Source organism: Eulemur rufifrons, chromosome 30 (genome assembly GCF_041146395.1).
Source record: "Eulemur rufifrons isolate Redbay chromosome 30, OSU_ERuf_1, whole genome shotgun sequence".
Taxonomy (NCBI): domain Eukaryota; kingdom Metazoa; phylum Chordata; class Mammalia; order Primates; family Lemuridae; genus Eulemur; species Eulemur rufifrons.
In genome coordinates, this window is record NC_091012.1 from 52,241,747 (window position 1) to 52,261,011 (window position 19,265).

At 44.6% G+C, this 19,265-nt stretch overlaps 2 protein-coding genes across 2 annotated transcripts; both read right to left on the reverse strand.

Moving 5' to 3' along the window:
- Positions 1 to 625: 625 nt before the first annotated feature.
- On the reverse strand, positions 626 to 1,791 carry RNF113A (ring finger protein 113A). Its single transcript, XM_069463562.1, has one exon. It carries the CDS (start codon positions 1,677 to 1,679, stop codon positions 627 to 629), a length of 1,053 nt encoding a protein of 350 aa, XP_069319663.1. The 5' UTR covers positions 1,680 to 1,791; the 3' UTR covers position 626.
- A 117-nt stretch (positions 1,792 to 1,908) lies between these two features.
- LOC138378891 (multidrug resistance-associated protein 1-like) lies at positions 1,909 to 17,835 on the reverse strand. Its single transcript, XM_069464203.1, is given in 6 exon segments — positions 1,909 to 1,938; positions 2,026 to 2,188; positions 14,318 to 15,127; positions 16,377 to 16,614; positions 16,902 to 16,936; positions 17,744 to 17,835. Coding segments are annotated over 6 exon segments (1,368 nt in total).
- Positions 17,836 to 19,265: the final 1,430 nt, after the last annotated feature.

Here is a 19,265-nt window from a genome sequence, read left to right on the forward strand (position 1 = left end):
AATTCAGTTTAGAACAGCAATGTCCGATGTGGCCACTATTCACATTTCAAGCACTGAACAGCCATACAAGGGTAGTGTCTATCATTTTGGCTAGCACAGCACAAACCATTTCCATCATCCATGGAAAGAGGAGTTACCTATAGGTGCTTCAAAGAGAACAAGGACCGTTTCCCATACATGCACCCTGTGGTACTAGCTACCAGTCCCCCAATCCAATCCCCACCCACAGGTACCTTGGCTCCAGTGTATTTTGAAGTAGTACAGGCTCCCAAGAAAGAAACCATGAAAGCACTTTGTCAACTATTAAGTGATACAGAAATGTTATATAATAAATGGGTTCAGTTCTTGCTTTCATCACAGCTTTGGTTACTTCAAGCAAATTCTAGTTCTTTTCTCAAACTTCTCCCATCCCTGTATTTTATGCCAGAGTCCTAAAAAAGACACACAGGCAAAGTGTTTATCCCAGGGCTAAAAATCTAGATTATACCCACCTTGAAGTTTTTAATCCAGGACCCTACTTCACCACCCGCCTTCTCTGTCACTTTCCCTAAAAAGGAAGGACACCAATTACGATTTCCAAAAGAACAACGAAGCATTTATTTTTAAGTTTGAGAATTGTGGGAAACCTAAGTAATGGGAATTGGACTCTCATCGGGGTCTTCTGGGAAATCGGAAGCACCACCCTCTGGTGCAGCTCGATACTTCTCCAGTTTAGCAATCAATTCTTTCGCTGGATTGAAGACGCCATTGGTCTGCTGGTCACAGACATAGCAGCGCGGGGTGGTACGGAAATGCTGCAGTGCACAGCTCTCGCAGAAATAATGCCTGCATTTGGTGACAACTGGGTTTTGGAAGGTCTGGCGACAGATGAAACACTTGAATGGTATTTCCTCATCATCGCTTCCCACTTCATAGTTTTCGTCCTCATAGACACCATAGCGACCCTCATCAAGCTCACGTTCGATCTGCCACCCATGCTTGTAATCTGAACGGTCATGGAGAAATTTGCAGCTGTCTCCGAAGCCGCAGAAGCCAGTCTCTTTGTAGTCCTTACAGATATCGGGCTGGTAATCCCAGCGCACGGTGGCACGTAGATGCTCAGGCGCTCGGATGGGGCCCTTTCTCACCATCCCGGAGGAGGCATTGCCCATAGACGTATCTTTGGGCTTCATGTATTTCTGATAATTATTGATTCCCCGATAGATCTTGTCATCCTCCTTGCCCCTCAGCTCCTCCTGGATTTTCTGGCTGCGCTCAAAGATAGCTTGTGCGTCACGCTCCTTCTCTGTGTCCAGCTCGTAGACGGCTGTCGCCCCCATATCCTCTGGCCCCACGGGTTTTGCCGAGCGGGTGGACTTATAAACCACGCCGAGGCACTCGGGCTCATTCTTCTTCTTCTCCTCCTCCTCCTCCTCCTCCTCCTCGCTACTCAAGTTGCCGTAAACTACCTTCTGTTTACCACTGCCGCGGGTCTTCTGTATCATTGGATTGTGGGTCGCTCGCTTCTTCTCCGGTCGAACCACAGTGCTGCCTTCGTCACTACTGCTGCTGCTGTCTCCGGGCTCTGGGTCGCAGGCCGGGCGCTTTCTGCGGCCTGCAGCACCTTTCCGCCCAGGCTTTTTGAAGAGGAAGGTGCACACCTGGTCTTCAGTCTTTCCTGGAGAAAGATGCTCTGCCATTTTAGAGTCCCGAGCTTCAGAACGGCTGTGGCGCGCTGGGTCACGCAGGGCCTTCTCACTTCGCTTCACGCTGTGCTATCGGCCGCGAGCCGCAGCAAAAGAGGCTGATAAAAGAGAACTGCGAGAGCGCGAGCGCGAGCGCGAGCGCGAGCACCAGTCACTCTTGAGCCCTGGCGGATTCCGTCGCTTCCTCCGGAGTACACGGCACCACCCCAGGCTGCCGCGGGGCTTACCGGGAAGGGAGCTGAATCTCGGTCACCTTTAAGGGGCTTAGAAGCGGACTTTTGGCCTAGGTAACCAGGTGCCTAGGTGCCGAGATGTGGTTCGAGATTCTCCCTGGACTTGCCGTCATGGGCACGTGCTTGATCATCCCTGGAGTGGCCACTGCGTACATCCACAGGTTCACTAACGGTGGCAAGGTAAGGCGGCCCGGGAGGGCCGACTCCACGGACTGGATTTCCAAAAAGGGCGGTGGGGGAGGGAGGCCGTTGGGAATGCGGAGCCTCTGTCTGAAATGGGGAATGCCAAGGTCAGCCCTCCCTTTCTTCATGTTGTCTAAAAGTGGAGGCTTGTGGAATGTAGCCCGACAGAAATCACATCCTGCTGTAGTGAAAAACAGCTAGTTTCTGGGTGGAGAACAGTGTGCCTTAGGGCAGAGTAGCGATTTGGGGGCTGGAAAGGTAGGAGATGAGAAGAGGTTGGTCCAAACTCCTAGGCAAAGGAAAGAGGCGTCAAGCGTTGCCCCCATTCCTTCCGAACTCGGATCTTTCTTGCTCGATTTTGGTTTTAATTTCTCACATCCACATCTCTGTAGCTTCTCGTACTTCCCTACCCTTAATTAGGCTTTTCCCTTGACTTTTTTATCACCCGCTTCCCCTTGCAAGACTTTAGGAATTTACTGCAAGATCCTGTTTTTCACATCAGGATTTTCATTTTCCCTTCTTTAACATCATCTCTAGAGTACAGATTTATTTGCTCTTTGGTTTTGTGATTACCCTTCACGTGTGATCTACCACCAGTTTCTTAGGGTCACAATAGACAACAAGTAGACTTTCCTTTAAAAAAAAAAAAAGGAAGAAAGAAAAAGAAGACAATGTTGGTTAAAATGCAAAGTGTAATAAGTTATGGTTACCAACTTAATCCTAAAGTGTAGTGGTCCAATTTTATTTAGGAGATTCTGATCCTGTGTTGTTAATTTGGGCTTTTATTTCAGTGATGTTCCTTTTTTTTTTCTAGAATGTCATTTTATAAAATTCTAATATTCATTACTTGGGTCACTTATCTTTATAAACTGCATTAATGATTGTCTTTTATTTGAAGGAAAAAAGGGTTGCCCATTTTGTATATCATTGGGATTTGATGGAAAGAGATAGGCACATCTCTGGAGTTAATCGTTACTATGTGTCAAAGGTAAGATGACTGTGATGATACTAGCCATTTCTCGTGGTTGAGGTGGGTTCTGGTAATGCCTTGCCAGGGGCCATACAACGCTAAAGCGTTTTCTTGTCTACTGGTGACGTTGAGCAGCCTTTTACAGATTTTAATGAGCTTTTGTATTTCTTATTCTGTGAATTGTCTTTTTCTTTTTGATATATATATATATATATATATATATATAGTTTATGTATTCTGGATTATAATTTTTTGTGTATTTTATATATGGCAAATATTTTTCCCAGTCTGTTGTCTGTCTTTTTCACTTGATGATGTTTTTCATCAGAATGTAGTTTTTAATTTTGTTTTTTTTTTGGGCATCACTCCCACGGAATAGTTTTTAATTTTGATGTTCAATTTATCATGTTCTATCATTTCTGGATTCTGGGTTGTAAGTCTTCCTTACAAAAGCCTTTCCTACCCAAGATTATCAAAATACTGCTGGCCTTGAACTCCTGGGCTCAAGTGATCCTCCTGCTCTCAGCCTTCTGTGTAGCTGGGACTATAGGCTCCTTGTCCAGCTTATAAAAGTACTTTCTTACAGTTTTTCCAAATATTGTTATGGTTTCTTTTTACTTTTTTCTTTTTCTTTTCTTCTTCTTCTTTTTTTTTTTTTTTTTTTACATTTAGTTCTTTGGTCCATCTGCCGGTCATTTTGGGGTATAATGTGGAAGGAGGATTTAACTTTACTTTTTTCCAAGAGGTAGCCAGTTGTCACAATTATCCATTTTCAGAAAAGTCCATTTTTATTTGAAATGCCACTCCAGTAAACTTAACTTCTGTCAATGGAAAAGAAGCCAAACTCTGTAAGATAATTTAAAGAGGTTTATTCTGAACCAAATTTGAGGACCATGGCCTGGAGCCACGCCCAAGAAACCTTGAGCAAGTGGACTTGCTGTGGCTGGGTTATAGTTTGTTTTCGTACATTTCAGGGAGACAGGAATTACAGATAAAGTCATAAATCAATACATGGAAGACATACATTGGTTTGGCCTGAAAAAGTGGGACATCTCAAAGTTGGGGAAGGGTTACAGGTTATAGGTGGGTTTAAGAAATGAAGCTTTGTCTAAAAGCTTGGAATGTTTTAAGTACAGGTAAGGAAGTCTGCTAATCTGAGACAAGCTAGGGCCCATATATTTGTTGTGTAAATTGAGGACCTACAGGTTTGTCTTGTATAGCCTTAAACCTGTGAATGAGTTTTACAAAGGATGTCTCCAAGAAGGGAGGGGGGCATGATGAGGCTTGTCTGACCTCTTTTTGTGGCCAGCAACTCAGTTTCAGGGTATCTCCTTGGTCAAGAGGGGGTCCATTCAGTCAGCTGGTGGGGGGGGGAGCCTTAATATTTTATTTTAGTTCACACTTCCATATTTACATGGGCCTGTTTCACGAATGTGCTCTTCTATATTGATCTGCTGATTCCTGCACCAATACCTCATTTAAAGAATTACTATAATTAAAAAAATTTTTTTTGTTTTGTTTTGGAGGCTGGGTCTTGTTCTGTCACCCAGAGCTGGAGTCGGGTGACAAGATCATAGCTCACTGCATCCTTGAATTCCTGGGCTCAAGTAATCCTACCACTTAAGGCTCCTGAATAGCTAGGGCTGCAGGCTCATACCATGCCCAGCTAATTTTTAACATTTTTTTTATTGGAAAGGGGGGGGTCCTCTCTCTCTATGTTGCTCAGGCTGGTCTTGAACTTCTGGCCTCAAGCGATCCTCCCATCTCTGCTTCGCCAAGTGCTGGGATTACAGGCATGAGCCACACGTCCAGCCAATAATTACTATAATTTTATATTTGAATTCTATGAAATTGCCATTTTTGTAGGTCAAAAATTGCCAAGATATAGCATTTTCATCACTGATTAATCTTTTAATTTATAGCTTCTGAAGTATTTGGTTGTGAACTGAGTAAGATACAGTGGGTCTTTTGAATAAATAGTGTAGTGCTTATACAGCAAGGGTTCTGGAGTTGGGGTCCCTGGACTTGAATTCTGGCTCTGCTAATTCCTTAGAGACTTAAGCAAGTGACTTTTAACCTCTCTGAGCCTCCATTTCCTCATCTGTAAAAATGTGGGATGAGGATAATATTGTCTACCTCATGTTGGCTGTTATTTTATAAAATAGATTTTACCTTATTGTCCTCTGACTCCCTGAGGTGCTTTGTGTAAGGATCCAGGTGATAAATAGTTGACTTTAGTTCTGATTGGGGGAAGGGTCTTTTCACATAAAGTGATTATTTTTGCTGCTGTCAGAAAATGAAAACTAGAAATCATTACAAGTTATTCTTTAGTGATTATAAAATGTAACCCAATGTATTGTTGCAGTTAGAGAAATTTGGGATGTGAAAGCACTTTTTTTAATAACAGAATGCCATTTGGTAAAACTAGAATTAAAAGTATGTGATACATCTTTGATGGGAACAGAATTCTCACATTCTCCTTTTTAAACTGTTTTTCAGGGTTTGGAGAACATTGATTAAAGCAGCATTTTCCTGATTGATGAAAAAATAACTCAGTAATGGTCATCTACTCCTGCTAGAACGTTATACAATGTATTATGTAGCATGCAGTATGTTATATAGTACTTAATAAAAATCAAATGAAAAAGAAAAATCAAAGGCATTTCTTTTTTTAAATATACTACACAAGATGAAGCAATCTACACAATGTAGCTTATCACTTAAAAAACACTGTTTTTTCAGAGATAGCTAGGAGAATACAGAAAAAGTAGTATTTTTTTTTTAGTTCCTTTTCTGGGTAGATGCTACAGTGTTTAAAATTTCAGTTAGGATACTTTTAAAACTGAGATTGCACTTCAGCTTTCATGCATTCTGTATGGTATGTAACCATGGTATATGATTAAGCATTGATTTTTGTTGTAGAGCAGCAACAGCAATCATTGGCTTATTATGAGAGTATACTGACCACTTGAAATAAAGAGTTACATGTTTAATATTAAAGGTAACTAAATACTATGGAGATCTGAAAAGGTGTAACTACTCTGAACATGGTGATACTCCATGTGTATACAGTAGCACCACAAATGACATCAAGACGTCTAGCTGAGAACACCAAATTGTTTTTCATTTTGATCTTTTATCCAGTTTAACATCTCATCTGATCATAAGCTTAAACACACCGGCACTACATGATTTCCACTGACCTCACTACAGGGCAGGGCTTACAGAAGGAAGGAAGTGGCTTTCATACTTAGAGTAATAGTCTATATTGTGCCACCCTGTGATGGTGAGGCAATGACCTTTTACTGTTCAAGGAAAGCCATTATTTCAAACTTAATATGTCCTGTATTATTATTTAGTACTTCACAGGCCTCATTTAATTGTCAAGAGAACTGTCCCTGGAAAGGGAGAAAGAGGGCACATAGTTCACATAGGGAGTTGTGGATTTAGAAGATGTAATGACGACATTAGTAAATCACTAAATCTATAGATTTTTAGGTCTGTTATTTCTCCACTTTGCCTCTAGGCAGGGATCATCCCTTAAATTTAACTCTTCCCCCCGCTCCCAGACAGGGTCTCATTCTGCCTAGGCTACAGTGCAGTGGCATCATCATAGTTCACTGCAACCTCAAACTCCTGGGCTCAAGCAATCCTCCCACCTCAGCATCCTGAGTAGCTGGGACTACAGGTATGTGCACCACACCTGGCTAATTTTTCTTATTTTTTATTTTTTTAGAGGCAAGTTCTCCCTGTGTTGCTCAGGTAGGTCTCCAAGTCCTGTCTCATCCTCCCAAAGTGCTAGGCATCTCACCCTGCCAAGTTTATCTCCTTAGATGAATGTCAGGGCTGTATAGTGAGGAGCTACAAAATGACAGGTAGAAATCAGAATTGGTCAGGTTCAGAATTAGGGTCCAAATTCTTCACCTCCCTTTTTTTGTAGGATCTGCTCAGAAATTGAGTTTTATTTTTATACACTACTGCCAGAGAGTGAATCAGATTAAAACACTATGAAGCTAGAAGATTATGGTGGTGGTGTGTAGTCTGGATTTCTTTTGATTTTTTTTTTTTTTTGCAAGTGCAATTAGAAGGATTTTCTTTTTTTTTTTTTTGAGACAGAGTCTCACTCTGTTGCCCGGGCTAGAGTGAGTGCCGTGGCTTCAGCCTAGCTCACAGCAACCTCAAACTCCTGGGCTCAAGCGATCCTCCTGCCTCAGCCTCCCGAGTAGCTGGGACTACAGGCATGCGCCACCATGCCCGGCTAATTTTTTGTATATATATATTTTAGTTGTTCATATAATTTCTTTCTATTTTTAGTAGAGACGGGGTCTCACTCTTGCTCAGGCTGGTCTCGAACTCCTGACCTCGAGCGATCCACCCGCCTCGGCCTCCCAGAGTGCTAGGATTACAGGCGTGAGCCACCGCACCCGGCCAGAAGGATTTTCTTACAGCAGCACTAACAGATGTGGTCCAGCCACTGACCTTGGATCTGTCACCTGCTCTTAAGGCCTGGTGAAGTGCTGCTTAGGAAGCAATGCTATTTGGTTTTATTCACTCTCTTTAATTTTTTAAAACAATAAATGTCATATTTACATAGCTCAAAAATCCAACAATATAAGGTAGGTAGTGAAAAGACTTGCTCTCATCACCTGCCCAGCACTTGTCCGTTCACACCACCCCAAAGGTTCTCTTTGTGCACATATAAATACAAACAGGTTCATCTTTGATTTTCTGCAATGGTAGTATCTGGCATATACTGTTAACCCCTTGTTTGGAAGAAAGGTTCTTTGGAAAAAAAATTTTTTTGGGGGGGTTACAGAGATTGGAATCCTATAAAATTATATTTACCAGGCTTCCATAGTTATTTCTGGGATCAAATGAAATAGTAGGAAAAAACTGAAAAAAGATAGAGGAAGCCATACACAGTCAGAAGGGAGAGGAAGAGAATGGCCCTGCCCTTTGGGAAACATTTATTTATTTATTTGGTTTCAGCTTTCTCAGGTTGAAAGGGAAACATTTTTAAATAAATATTTATGAAAAAGGAAATTCTACAATCAAAAATTCAAACTTAGAAGGACCCTTAGACATTTAGTCTAAACTCTGATTCTGCAGATGAAGAAACAAGGTTGAGGGATGGGAAGTGATTGCTTAGCAGCCAGTGGCAGAACTGGGCCTAGAATCCTGGTGTTTAGACTCCCAAACTAGTGTACTTTTAACTGTTCTTTGTGGTTCACTTCATTGGTTGAGTAAATGCTACATTCCAGGCCAGGCACTGTGCCTCAGATTTGAGTAAGACACAGTCCTGTCCTCTCCAGCTCACAGTGGGGGTGACAGACAACTACATGAAGGATAAGTGTTGTGGCAGAAGTTTGCAGGTTCTGTGGGAGCACAGAGTTGGAGCTGGGCTCAGCTTTGGGTTGGGGGGAAAGGAAAGGCCTTAAGGGTAAGTTTCCAGGGGATGTCACACTAAGCCAAGTCTTGAAAGTTGGGTGGTGTTTACCAGAGAAACAACTGCGGGGAGGACATTCCAAGCAGAGGGAACAGCATGAGGGTTGGGGACATGAACTAGCATGGCTGTGTGGGAAAGCTCTGTAAGTAGTTCTGCAGAACTAGAGCAGAGAGCGCAAGGCAGGAGTAGAGGGAGGGACTGCAGAGGTTGGCAGGGCCCAGAACATGAAGGGCCTCGTATGTTTCCCCCAGGGAGTTAGAATTTCTCCCAAAGGCAATTGGGAGCCTATACAGGGCAGGAAGCAAGAGAGTGATGTGGCGACTTGGACACATCTGATCTGCCTGGCCGCTCAGCATAGGGTGATTTAAAACAGTGGTTCTCAACCAGCTGAGTTTGTCCCCCAGGGCACATTCGAAACAGGTGGAGTTTGAAGGGAGAGGTGTTGCTGACATCTAGTGGGTAGAAGCCAGCAATGCTTCTAAACATCTTAATGCACAGGACAGCCCTACAGGAGTCTGGTAGCCCAAAAAGTCAATGGTGCCGAGGTTGAGAAACCCTGAAAACAGTAGCAGGGTCTCCATTAAGGTACACACTAAGAAGTGTTTTTTTTTTTTTTTTTAATTCCTACTGACTCAAGAATATATGGGAACAATTTCTCTCCTTCCTCCCCCTCCTGGTTCTTTTTTCCATTACAGTTCAGATCTCCCTTGGCTCATCTATAAACTTGTCCCTTCCTGGAGGCATTTGTTTTTCCAAGGAAGTATCCCAACTTACTCTCAGTGATGTGCCTCAGGTGGAGAAGGCACAGAACGTGTTTTTTTTTTTTTTCCCCAAATAGATGATGTGAGCTATGGAGACACAGAATGTTGGGAGTACCTTTATGTCAGGAAGCTCCACCATCTGCAGGTTGAGTCACCTTTGTTAGGTCACATCACTGATTTGAGCCTCAGCTGTCCCATCTCTGAAGTGAAGATAGTATGTGTTCTGCATATGTCCCTGAGTTTCTGAGACAGTCTCATGTATGTGAAGTAGTTTGTAAGTGTACAGCCCTGTGCCTGTGGAAGGGACCCACATTGTGTGCACCCCTCTTACCAGCTCTCCAGTCCACCCCCAAACCCCCGAAAGACACAAATAAGATGTCGGGAGGACCCTCAGGCCAGTCTTTGGTTCCCTGTTAGAGTGATCACACTAGGGAATCTCAGAGCGCTGCAAAGACAACAGACAGTAGGAACTTCAACGAAGAGAAGAGGCGAATTTTCCTGAAGGTATTTTCTGAAAACAGAGCTAAAAATGCAGTTTAATGCTACTGTGAGAACCGAGTTACCCCTCTCAGCTCTTGCTGCTTGCCCTATGCTAAGAGAAGGTGGTGAGTGGATGAGGTTGAAGCTGGCCATTCTCACCAAAAAGCTTCTAGATGAAGGTAAGGGGTGGGGGGTGAGAGTTAAACATCATGTGATTTTCAAGATTCCCTATCACTCTGATGCTTCTGTGGACTTAGAACTCAATTTATTCTACTGTACTTTTGTGAGAAACAAGACCCGTGGAACAATTTTAGGTTTTTTCCTGTACCAAGTATGTGCATGTGGATTTTAGATATCTAAAGAGACTGGCATTTGGCTTACTGGTTTGGGTCTATGTGTGCTTGTGTAATGCTTCCCTCCAACCTCATTCACATCCTCCTGACCAAATATTTCATCTCTGAGGTTTGCATACTCTAGAATATTCTTTTCCAGGGGAAGCTGGAGCAGATCTTTGTGGCCTACAGCATATTGAGCCTGGGGTTAAGAATGTTCTTATAACCTTCATATTTTGATGTACTTTTGATAAAAGAGAGAGAAATTCTTATAAAGAATAAATCCTTTGCTGTATTTGCATAATATTTGTTAAGGGTTTCTTTGGCATTTTTGTGTACCCTCTGTGACTTATGCTGTTGGCTGTAATATACCTTTCTCTACCCCAAAAAACTCTTCTGCAATAAATAATTGCTTTTAGGATTTCCACAAATCTTGATTTAGGATTAGACATATAATTGTTCTTTTCAGGGCATCACTGAGAAAATGGCCCAGCAGATCTTACTTGTGAAAACCCATGTAACTATTGCTTTATTAGTTTGAACACATTTGCATCATTTGTTGTTTTGTTTCTTGGTAGGTACCTTCAGCAGTTCCAGAAAATATGGAAACACCAATTATTATATTTGGGCTAGAGAGTAGTCAGGTCATAAGATTTACAAACAAGCATGTAATTCTGATTATGACCCCCCAAAAAACTATAATCCCAAACGCAATAGAAAGAAGGTAGGGAAAACATTGGGAGTATTACTGCCCCAAGAAAGCAAAAATATTTTCTATGTGTTTAAGAGTTTCTTTGGTATACTGCGCCTATCCTCCTGTGTGCCACCTGCCATGTGGCTGGAGAGAGTTTCATTCAGCAGATAGATTTTCCTTCGAAGCCTAACACACTTCGTTTCTAGAGGCCAGAAAATAGGCCAGCCCCTAGAAGCCTGCTCTTCACTCTTACCTCTAAGAACTTAGCATTTGGGGTGGGGTTGGTCAGGTCTCTAGGGCAACCCTGGTGTTTTCATCCAGTGTCCATGACAGCAGCCCACTGTAGTTATGACTATGGACCAGGACACCAAGGCATCGCCACAAAAAATCCAGCTATCCAGGAACAGCTTTGCCATAGTACTTTTGTTCTGAGCAAGGCACTATTCAATGAGGCATTCATGCTCAAGGACTGCTAGAACGTTCCGAGGGGTCTTTGCGATATCACAACTCTCAGGGATTCACCCACCTGGGCCTGCCAGATTAGCACAGTACTGGGTCTGTGGCCTTTACTGTTGGAGAATGGGCCTTAGCTTGAGAAAGGCCCTGGGCTCCTATCACCTCCTCCCTCCTTCCCAGGGCAGTCTGGTGGCCCTTTAGACTCGAAGGACAATACTCAGCCACACTTGCTTAGAACCTGCCCAAATCCAGCATGCCTCGTTTGGAGTTAGGAAGCATTTCACTGTCCCCTGCTTTGCCATGCTAGTTATCTTTTCATAGGAGCACGCTTTATCTTCTCAACTAGATTGCAAGTGCATTGAGGGTGGAAACCTTGACTTAGCTTCTCACAATTCCTGCCACTTGTGCACTTTACAGGCACTTAAAAATATATGTGCTGGGCCAGGCGCGGTGGCTCACGCCTGTAATCCTAGCACTCTGGGAGGCCGAGGCGGGCGGATCGTTTGAGCTCAGGAGTTCGAAACCAGCCTGAGCAAGAGCGAGACCCCGTCTTTACTAAAAAAATAGAAAGAAATTAGCTGGACAACTAAAAATATATAGAAAAAATTAGCCAGGCATGGTGGCGCATGCCTGTAGTCCCAGCTACTTGGGAGGCTGAGGCAGAAGGATTGTTTGAGCCCAGGAGTTTGAGGTTGCTGTGAGCTAGGCTGACGCCACGGCACTCTAGCCAGGGCGACAGAGCAGGACTCTGCCTCAAAAAACAAACAAACAATATATATATATATATGTATGTGCTGGGATGACTGGGATCAATGGACAAGAAGAGAATGTCAGCATTTAGCCTGGGCATCACAACCAAGAGGCACCAGCCTGGCCAGGCATAGGTGGCAGAGGAGGAAAGAGGAGAGAGCAGGGGAAAGAATAAGAAGATAAATAAGGGAAGGAGGTGACAGAGTGAGCATGAGAGAATAAGGGAACAGAGGGAAGTCACTGGGAGGAAACGAAAATGACTGTGGGGACACAGATCGAGAAGAATATATTCAAGGCTCAGGAGAGAGGGCCATGACTTTAGCTTCATCCCCTACTCCTTGTGCTTAGATATAGACCACCCCTGCCTGGGAGAATCTCCCTGGATTTTCCTCAATTTGTAACCAAGGTCAAGCTTGTACCACTCACCAAAGGACAGCCAGTAAGTTGAGAGGCAAGGTCTTGGGGCAAGGAAAGCGACTTTTATTTGGAGAGCCAACAAACCGAGAAGATGGTGGACTAACATTCCAAAGAACAATCTTAAGTTACTAAGAACTTTAGGCTCCCTTTTATCTTAAGGGAAAGAAGTGGGGTGGTCGGGTTACAAGAGGTAACTGGAGGGCCCAGGGGACTGCAGACATCTGGGCGTCTGTGAGGGTCTTAGGAAGTTGTAAAACTTCTTTGCTCTTAGTTAAATTTGGAGGACAAAGGTCAGGATGTTCCTAAAAATTTTTAACACAGTATTGTTACTCATATGTATGCTTTCCTTATTTTCCTGGGAGTTAGTGTTACTGAAAGTTCTGGCACTTGTCCCTGAGGCTGCATCAGAGGAACGAGGACAAGTGCTTTCAGGAAAAGCAAAGAGAAGTTTATTAATTTGCCAGCAAATGAGGAGAATGGCAGACTCTTGTCTTAAAGTATCATTGTCCTATCTATAAGCAGAAATACAGAGTATTTAAAGGGGAGTTTTCATCTTCAGGCGATTGCTATTTAACTATAGTTGATAGTTCTAATCCATCCCATCTCCAGTAAAGACAATCTCGTGACCTCTGCCCAGACAATTCTGTTGAGTCATCTCCTATGGTACAAAGAACAAAGAACATTCCCCGGCTCCTCTGATTACTGGTCTCGGGCAGGGATGCAGGTTTTAATTTCCAAAAAGAGTGGGGGGGGCGGGTTAAAGAGGTAGCTCAAAAAACATTTTAACTTTTTTTCAGGCTGTTCCCTCTGTTACATATTCCCCACTGTCAATTTGACCCTTCCATATGTATGGGAGATGGGGCAACACAGTCATTAAGCTATTTCCTACTGAATTGGGGTGATGCTTTAGATGGAAGGTTTATACTTATTTATGCCATTGCAAAGCTTTGGCAGTAGCTTTACAAAAATAAAGAATGCAACAGATTACAAGGTGGAAAAGGGCATAAGGAACAACTACAACCGTGAGGACTGACAAGGTGAAATGGAGGGTACCTGATAAGAGAGATTTTACCCTACTTGATATCTAAGACACCAGTAGCACTGTGGGTCCTTACTATTGCCTTACACATAATGTATGATACAGGGCTGGGTAAGAAAGAAACATGGGACCTCTGAGTGAGGAGCTATTAGTTGCACCCTGTAGGTGATTTGAGAGACTGGCTTCTGAAAATTCAGAAATCATATACAGGAATACTTGCACCGAATGAGGTTTAGGATGACAAACCCAGCAGCGAGACAGATCAGCAGAAGAGGCAAGAGCCAGGGGGAAATCCTCAAAAAGGAGTTGTCTCTCCATTGTATAGCCAGAACAAATAACCAAAGAAAGGTTAGTGAAAATATCGACATTTTCATTTTTCCTTCTTCTTAAACAGATACTTTAGATCACCTAAAGGTTGGCCCACCCACTGGGGGCTTGGGTCCTCTTTTTCCATGGGACGCCTCATACATACTCTGGTATGATGGACCCAAGGTTTTTACTCCTGACAATTTCAACGAGGTGTCAATTGTTAGAGGCGCTTCAGAGGGTCCCTTCCACTTCTCTTCTTCCAACTGGGGCAGGAACCTGAAAGAGGCAAACTCATGCATGGTGGTTAGTATTTGACATTAATATATTGCTTTACTCTGTTTCTTCACATATGGTTATATTACCATACTTACCTTGGGGTGCTAGGAAGGGTCTCTAAGTCTCCCATAAACTATTTCACAGGGGCTTAACTTAGGCCTGCTTCTAGGGGCTACCCTTATCTGGAGAAGGACAAGCAGCAACATCCTATCCCACTTTAGATGGGTTTCCTGCATCAATTCCAGGATGCATGCAATCTCCATTCTAGATGTAGGGCTTTGCTTACTTGCTGGGTTTCCTCTGATATAAAGGAGGGTCCATGATCACTCTGTATGGAGGAAGGGAGCCCATGAACATCTCGATGATCTGCAGGATCACTGAGTCCACCATGTCCAGCTCCTTGGAGAAATGGTTCACCAGGTTCCCACTGGGGGTCCACCTGAAGAAGCTCATGGGTGACTGCAGGGCATTGTACAGCAGATCCAGGTACAGATGGCGAGAAGCAAAGACCTCCCCAATGGATAACACCATTGAGTAGCCAAACACGGTGATACCTTGTGAAATGTCCAGGGATACACAGATGCTCAGAAGGACTTTAATGTGCTACTGGGTCCTGTTGACAATGGGGTCACTGGTCCAGAGACTGAGCCAATAGTTAGAAGCCAGGGTAGCAAAGTGGTTACACCGGAAGAGGAAGATGCTCAGGAAGGAGATGAACAGTCCAATGGCCTTCATGTAGTCCCAGGACACGGACAGCCTGACCTTCCCTGTCTGAGCCTCGTCTGCCTCCATCAACTTCCAGGTCTTTTTCTTCTTGGCCCCAGCTGTCGGCAGCACGACTGTGCTGTTGTGGTGCCTGCTGACGTCCCTGCTGTAGGAGGAGCTGCTGAGCTGTCTCTGCAGCTGCCTGCCCACGGTGTCCATCACCATCACACCGTTCTCTATCTGCTTGGCCTCTTTCCCTGAACCACTGACGATCATTATCCCATCGTCCTCTGACGCCTGTTCCTGCTCGATGCTGGTGTATGTGCGCAGGAACTCAGCAAATGCCTTGTCCTGGGCCAGCAGCTCCTGGTAGGAGCCCATCTCAGAGTTCCTTCAGAAGGATTCTGGTAACTTCAGACAGTCTCTCCGTTGGGTAGGATAAGCCTCTACCCAGCCTGAAAAGGTATCTACTAATACAAGTTTAGGCAACTGAGTGACATCAATTTGCCAATCACTGAAAGGGTGGGTCCCCATACGTTGGGTTCCCTGTGCAGCAGGTCACTTTTCTGTCTTTGAATTGTTCTGAGCACAAAATAGTTTGTTGCAAATGGGGTCCTCTTAAATGAGGTCCCACCAAATCCATTAAGGCATCACACCCATAATGTGTACATTCATGTAGGTGCCTCATAAGGGGCTGAACCAAGGCTTCCGGTAGGAGAATGAGTCAATGAGAATTCTGTTTCCACTTAGCAGTGTCATCCCAAATATCAGAGCCCCAGTCTTTAGTTTTAAAGGGGTTTATATTGATCTAAATCTAGCTGGGGTATCAAGGACCCAAGGAACAGATCACTTTTAGTGGCTTCTTAGCAACTTTGCCAGTTGTAAAGGCTCTTTCTGTTCAGCTGGTAACAGGGTGGCAGGATTGAGAGTAGACACAATCTTTTTTATTTCAGCATATCACAGGAGTACAAATGTTTAGGTTACATATATTGCCTTTGCTCCACCCAAGTCAGAGCTTCAAGCGTGTCCATCCCCCATGGACACACTGCACCCATTAGGTGTGTATATACCCATCCCCTCCTCCCCGCTCCCATCTGCCTAACACCCGATTAATGTTATTACTATATGTGCACTTAAATGTAGAGCAGTTAATACCAATCTGATGGTGAGTACGTGTGGTGCTTGTTTTTCCATTCTTGGGATACTTCACTTAGCATAATAGGCTCCAGCTCTATCCAGGATAACACAAGAGGTGCTAGATCACCATTGTTTTTTGTGGCTGACTAGAACTCCGTGGTATATATGTACCACATTTTATTAATCCCCTCATGGATTGATGGCCATTTGGGTTGTTTCCACATCTTTGCAATTGTGAATTGTGCTGCTATAAACATTCTAGTGCAGATGTCTTTTTTATAGAATGTCTTTTGTTCTTTTGGGTAGATGCCCAGTAACGGGATTGCTGGATCAAATGGTAGTTCTACTTGTAGCTCTTTGAGGTATCTCCATATTGCTTTCCACAGATGCTGTACTAGTCTGTAGTCCCACCAGCAGTGTATCTATCTACACTCATTGGTATGAGGAATTTAAATTCTTTCTGCATGTCCCAGGGTCCCATTGGCCTATATGCCCTTACTCACTTTTCGGTAGACCTCAGGAGGAAAAGAACTTGCTGCTTCTTGCAAATGCAGTTGCAGTCAACGATGTGCAAGTCTGCTGAGGCCCAAACTTCAAAATGAACTGCTCTGCAGTGGCAACCTCCTGTGTGCTTCACCAGACCCTGGTATTCAAAGCCAGCAGGAGCTTTGGTGGTGCCCTCGGAGTTGAGCTTCTGCCACTTCTGGAACAGCTCCTGGTGCTCCAGCTGCTCACCCAGGTCTGGTGTGGCCACCGAGGACGTAGGGGTCGCCAGAGTCGGCAGTGGAGCAGCACCAGCTCTGGTGGCTCCCTGGGGCCTGCCTCCTGGGCCTGCAGCAATGAGTTCCTCTGCAGCTGTCCCGCCCGCCACCCCCCCCCCCCGCCCCCGCTGGCTCACACAGAACAACGCTGCCATGCACAGTTGGTCAGTTGGTGCCAGGCGGTCAGGGAGGCAGCCAAGGGGGAGGACCCAGACTGCTTCTGCCCATGTGGCTTAGTGCTAATCAAGTCCCTACTGTCAATCATACCTGGGGCTTCTGTGGGGATATTTGGATTGGAGCCACTAGTAAGGCAGGGGGCCCTGGGCCCCCTCCTGCTTCATCTGAGTCCTGGACTCAAAAAACCATTTGCTCTCCTGGGGGTTTCTTTTTACGTGGAGCCCTTTGCAATTTTGGACAGTGTTCTTTCCAACATCCTTCCTTTTTTTTTTTTTTACAAAAAGCACACTGATTATATTTCAACCTAGGGCAACTTTTTCCACCCTTTCCCTTTGACTGTTCTCAAAGGACCCTTGGTTGGCGCAGCTAACAGAACACAGGTAGGTTTCTGTTTCTGTTCTTCCCTAGCGTTATATACTTCAAAGGCACTATTAACAAGCTGTGAGGAATTCATGCCAGTTGCCCCTTCCACATGCTATAACTTTCTCCTTATATCTGGAGTGTTCTGCCCTATAAAGGTCATATTAACCATGTGCATATTTTCAGGGGCCTCAGGATCCACATCTGTATATTTCCCATATGCCTGATAGATGCATTCCAAAAATTCAGAGGGATGGTCTGCATTAGGATCCCATTTTGTATAAGTCCAATAATACCCTGCCGGCTGACCTGGCACATTCACGCCCCCTATCTGATATTGCTGAAATGCAAATTGCCCTGCCCTGGCTATGGGTACCCTCTGGCCAAATTGAGTTCCCTGCCAGGTCTTAGAAGGAAAGACCATTCCCGCTCCTAAGTCATAACCTAGTGGGCATGGGACTGAAGAACAGGTTCCAGTCGCTCCCTCCCCAGCCCCTCTCGTGGTGCCAAGATGGCAGTGGTTGTAAGCAACAGAGGTTGCCCCGGGCCTGGCTCCATGCGGGGCCGCCTACCAGGCCAGCTGCAGGGCTTCGATGGGGGGAAAGCTGCTCCCGTTGGTGCATTCCGCGACCACCACACTGGAGGCCCCAGCTGTGGTGGGCATTGCAGCTGCCCTGGTGGGCCTGGCATGGACTGGTCCCCCCGCCCAATGGGTCTGCCCTTGGGGCTGTAGTGCTGAAAAGCAACCTAACCTCAGCCAGCGCCCAGCAGTTAACTAAGAACTGGTGCAGACCAGCAGAATCCAACTGTTTTAATTAAACCAAAGCATCGAGAAGGCCCACAGTGGATGAACAGTGGGGCCCCAGCAGTGTGAGCTCAAGTGTGGCCAAGCCCAAGGTGCCTTCCCCAGTGGCTGGGGAGCTGGTGGCAAGGGAGTGGGAGGTTTGGATCCAACCTGGTTAATTCCTCCCCAGTTTTATCACCCAGCCTTTCAGCCTCCTTATTATGCAATTGCATGAAAGATTGTATATATGGGGTCTTGTCCCATTTACCTGACCTTTGACAAAGTAATTCCAATTGTAAGATAGTATAATAATTTAAGGTTCCACTCAACAGCCACTTTTCCTCATACAGCTTCGGGCTATTGCTATTTCACTATAGCATCTCCTGTGGAGACACTCTCCTGACCTCTGCCCAAACAATTCTGTTGAGCCATCTCCTGTGGTACAAAGAACACTCTCCTGCCCCTCTGATTACTGGCCTCAGGCAGGGATGCAGTTTTTAATTCTCAGAAAGGGGAGGGCAGTTAAAGGGACAACTCGTAAAACATTTTACCCTTTTTCAGGCCATTCCCTCTGTCACAGCAGGTTCTTTCTGATTCCTCTGCTTTTGGATTCTGTCTGTTGTGGCTAGTCCTGTCCTCATCGTGACTGTGGTAACTAATGTTTATTGAGCATTTCCAGTGTGGCCATCCTTGATCTGAGTTCTCTGTATAAATCATCTCATTTTTTCTTCTCATCAACCCTGTGAAGGGACTATTAAGATCCCCATTGTACACAAGAGTCTCAGAGAGGTGAAACAATCTGTTTGAAGTCACAACATCACACCAGTATGTGGCAAAGCTGGGATGTGAAATCTTCCATCTGTGTTCAGGGTCTATGTTCTTCCTACTAAGCCACACTGCCTCCCACACTTCCCCCGCCCCATGCCCATTCACCTACCTCACCACTCCATGTCCACAGCATGGTCTCCCAGTACGGGACCTCAGAGTACGTGATGTCTTCCAGGCAGTGAGCTCAGCACTTCTTGCTGGATAACTACACTTCACAGGGAACTTTTCTTCCCTTCTTGGGATTGAGATCTATTGTCTCATGGTGAGCAACCACTCCGTCTGTGGAGCATAGTTAAGGGTAGAGGTTCTGAGATTCGGGGAATTCAGGGACTAACAAAATTAAGAAAATAAAACTGGGTCCTGACATAAGGTCATTAACTTTTCATTTCACCAGTTAAGATCATTTAAAAGAATACCATTTACAATATCATTGCTATTAATAATACTAGAAATATCTAACCATTATAGAGAAAGCTTATGAT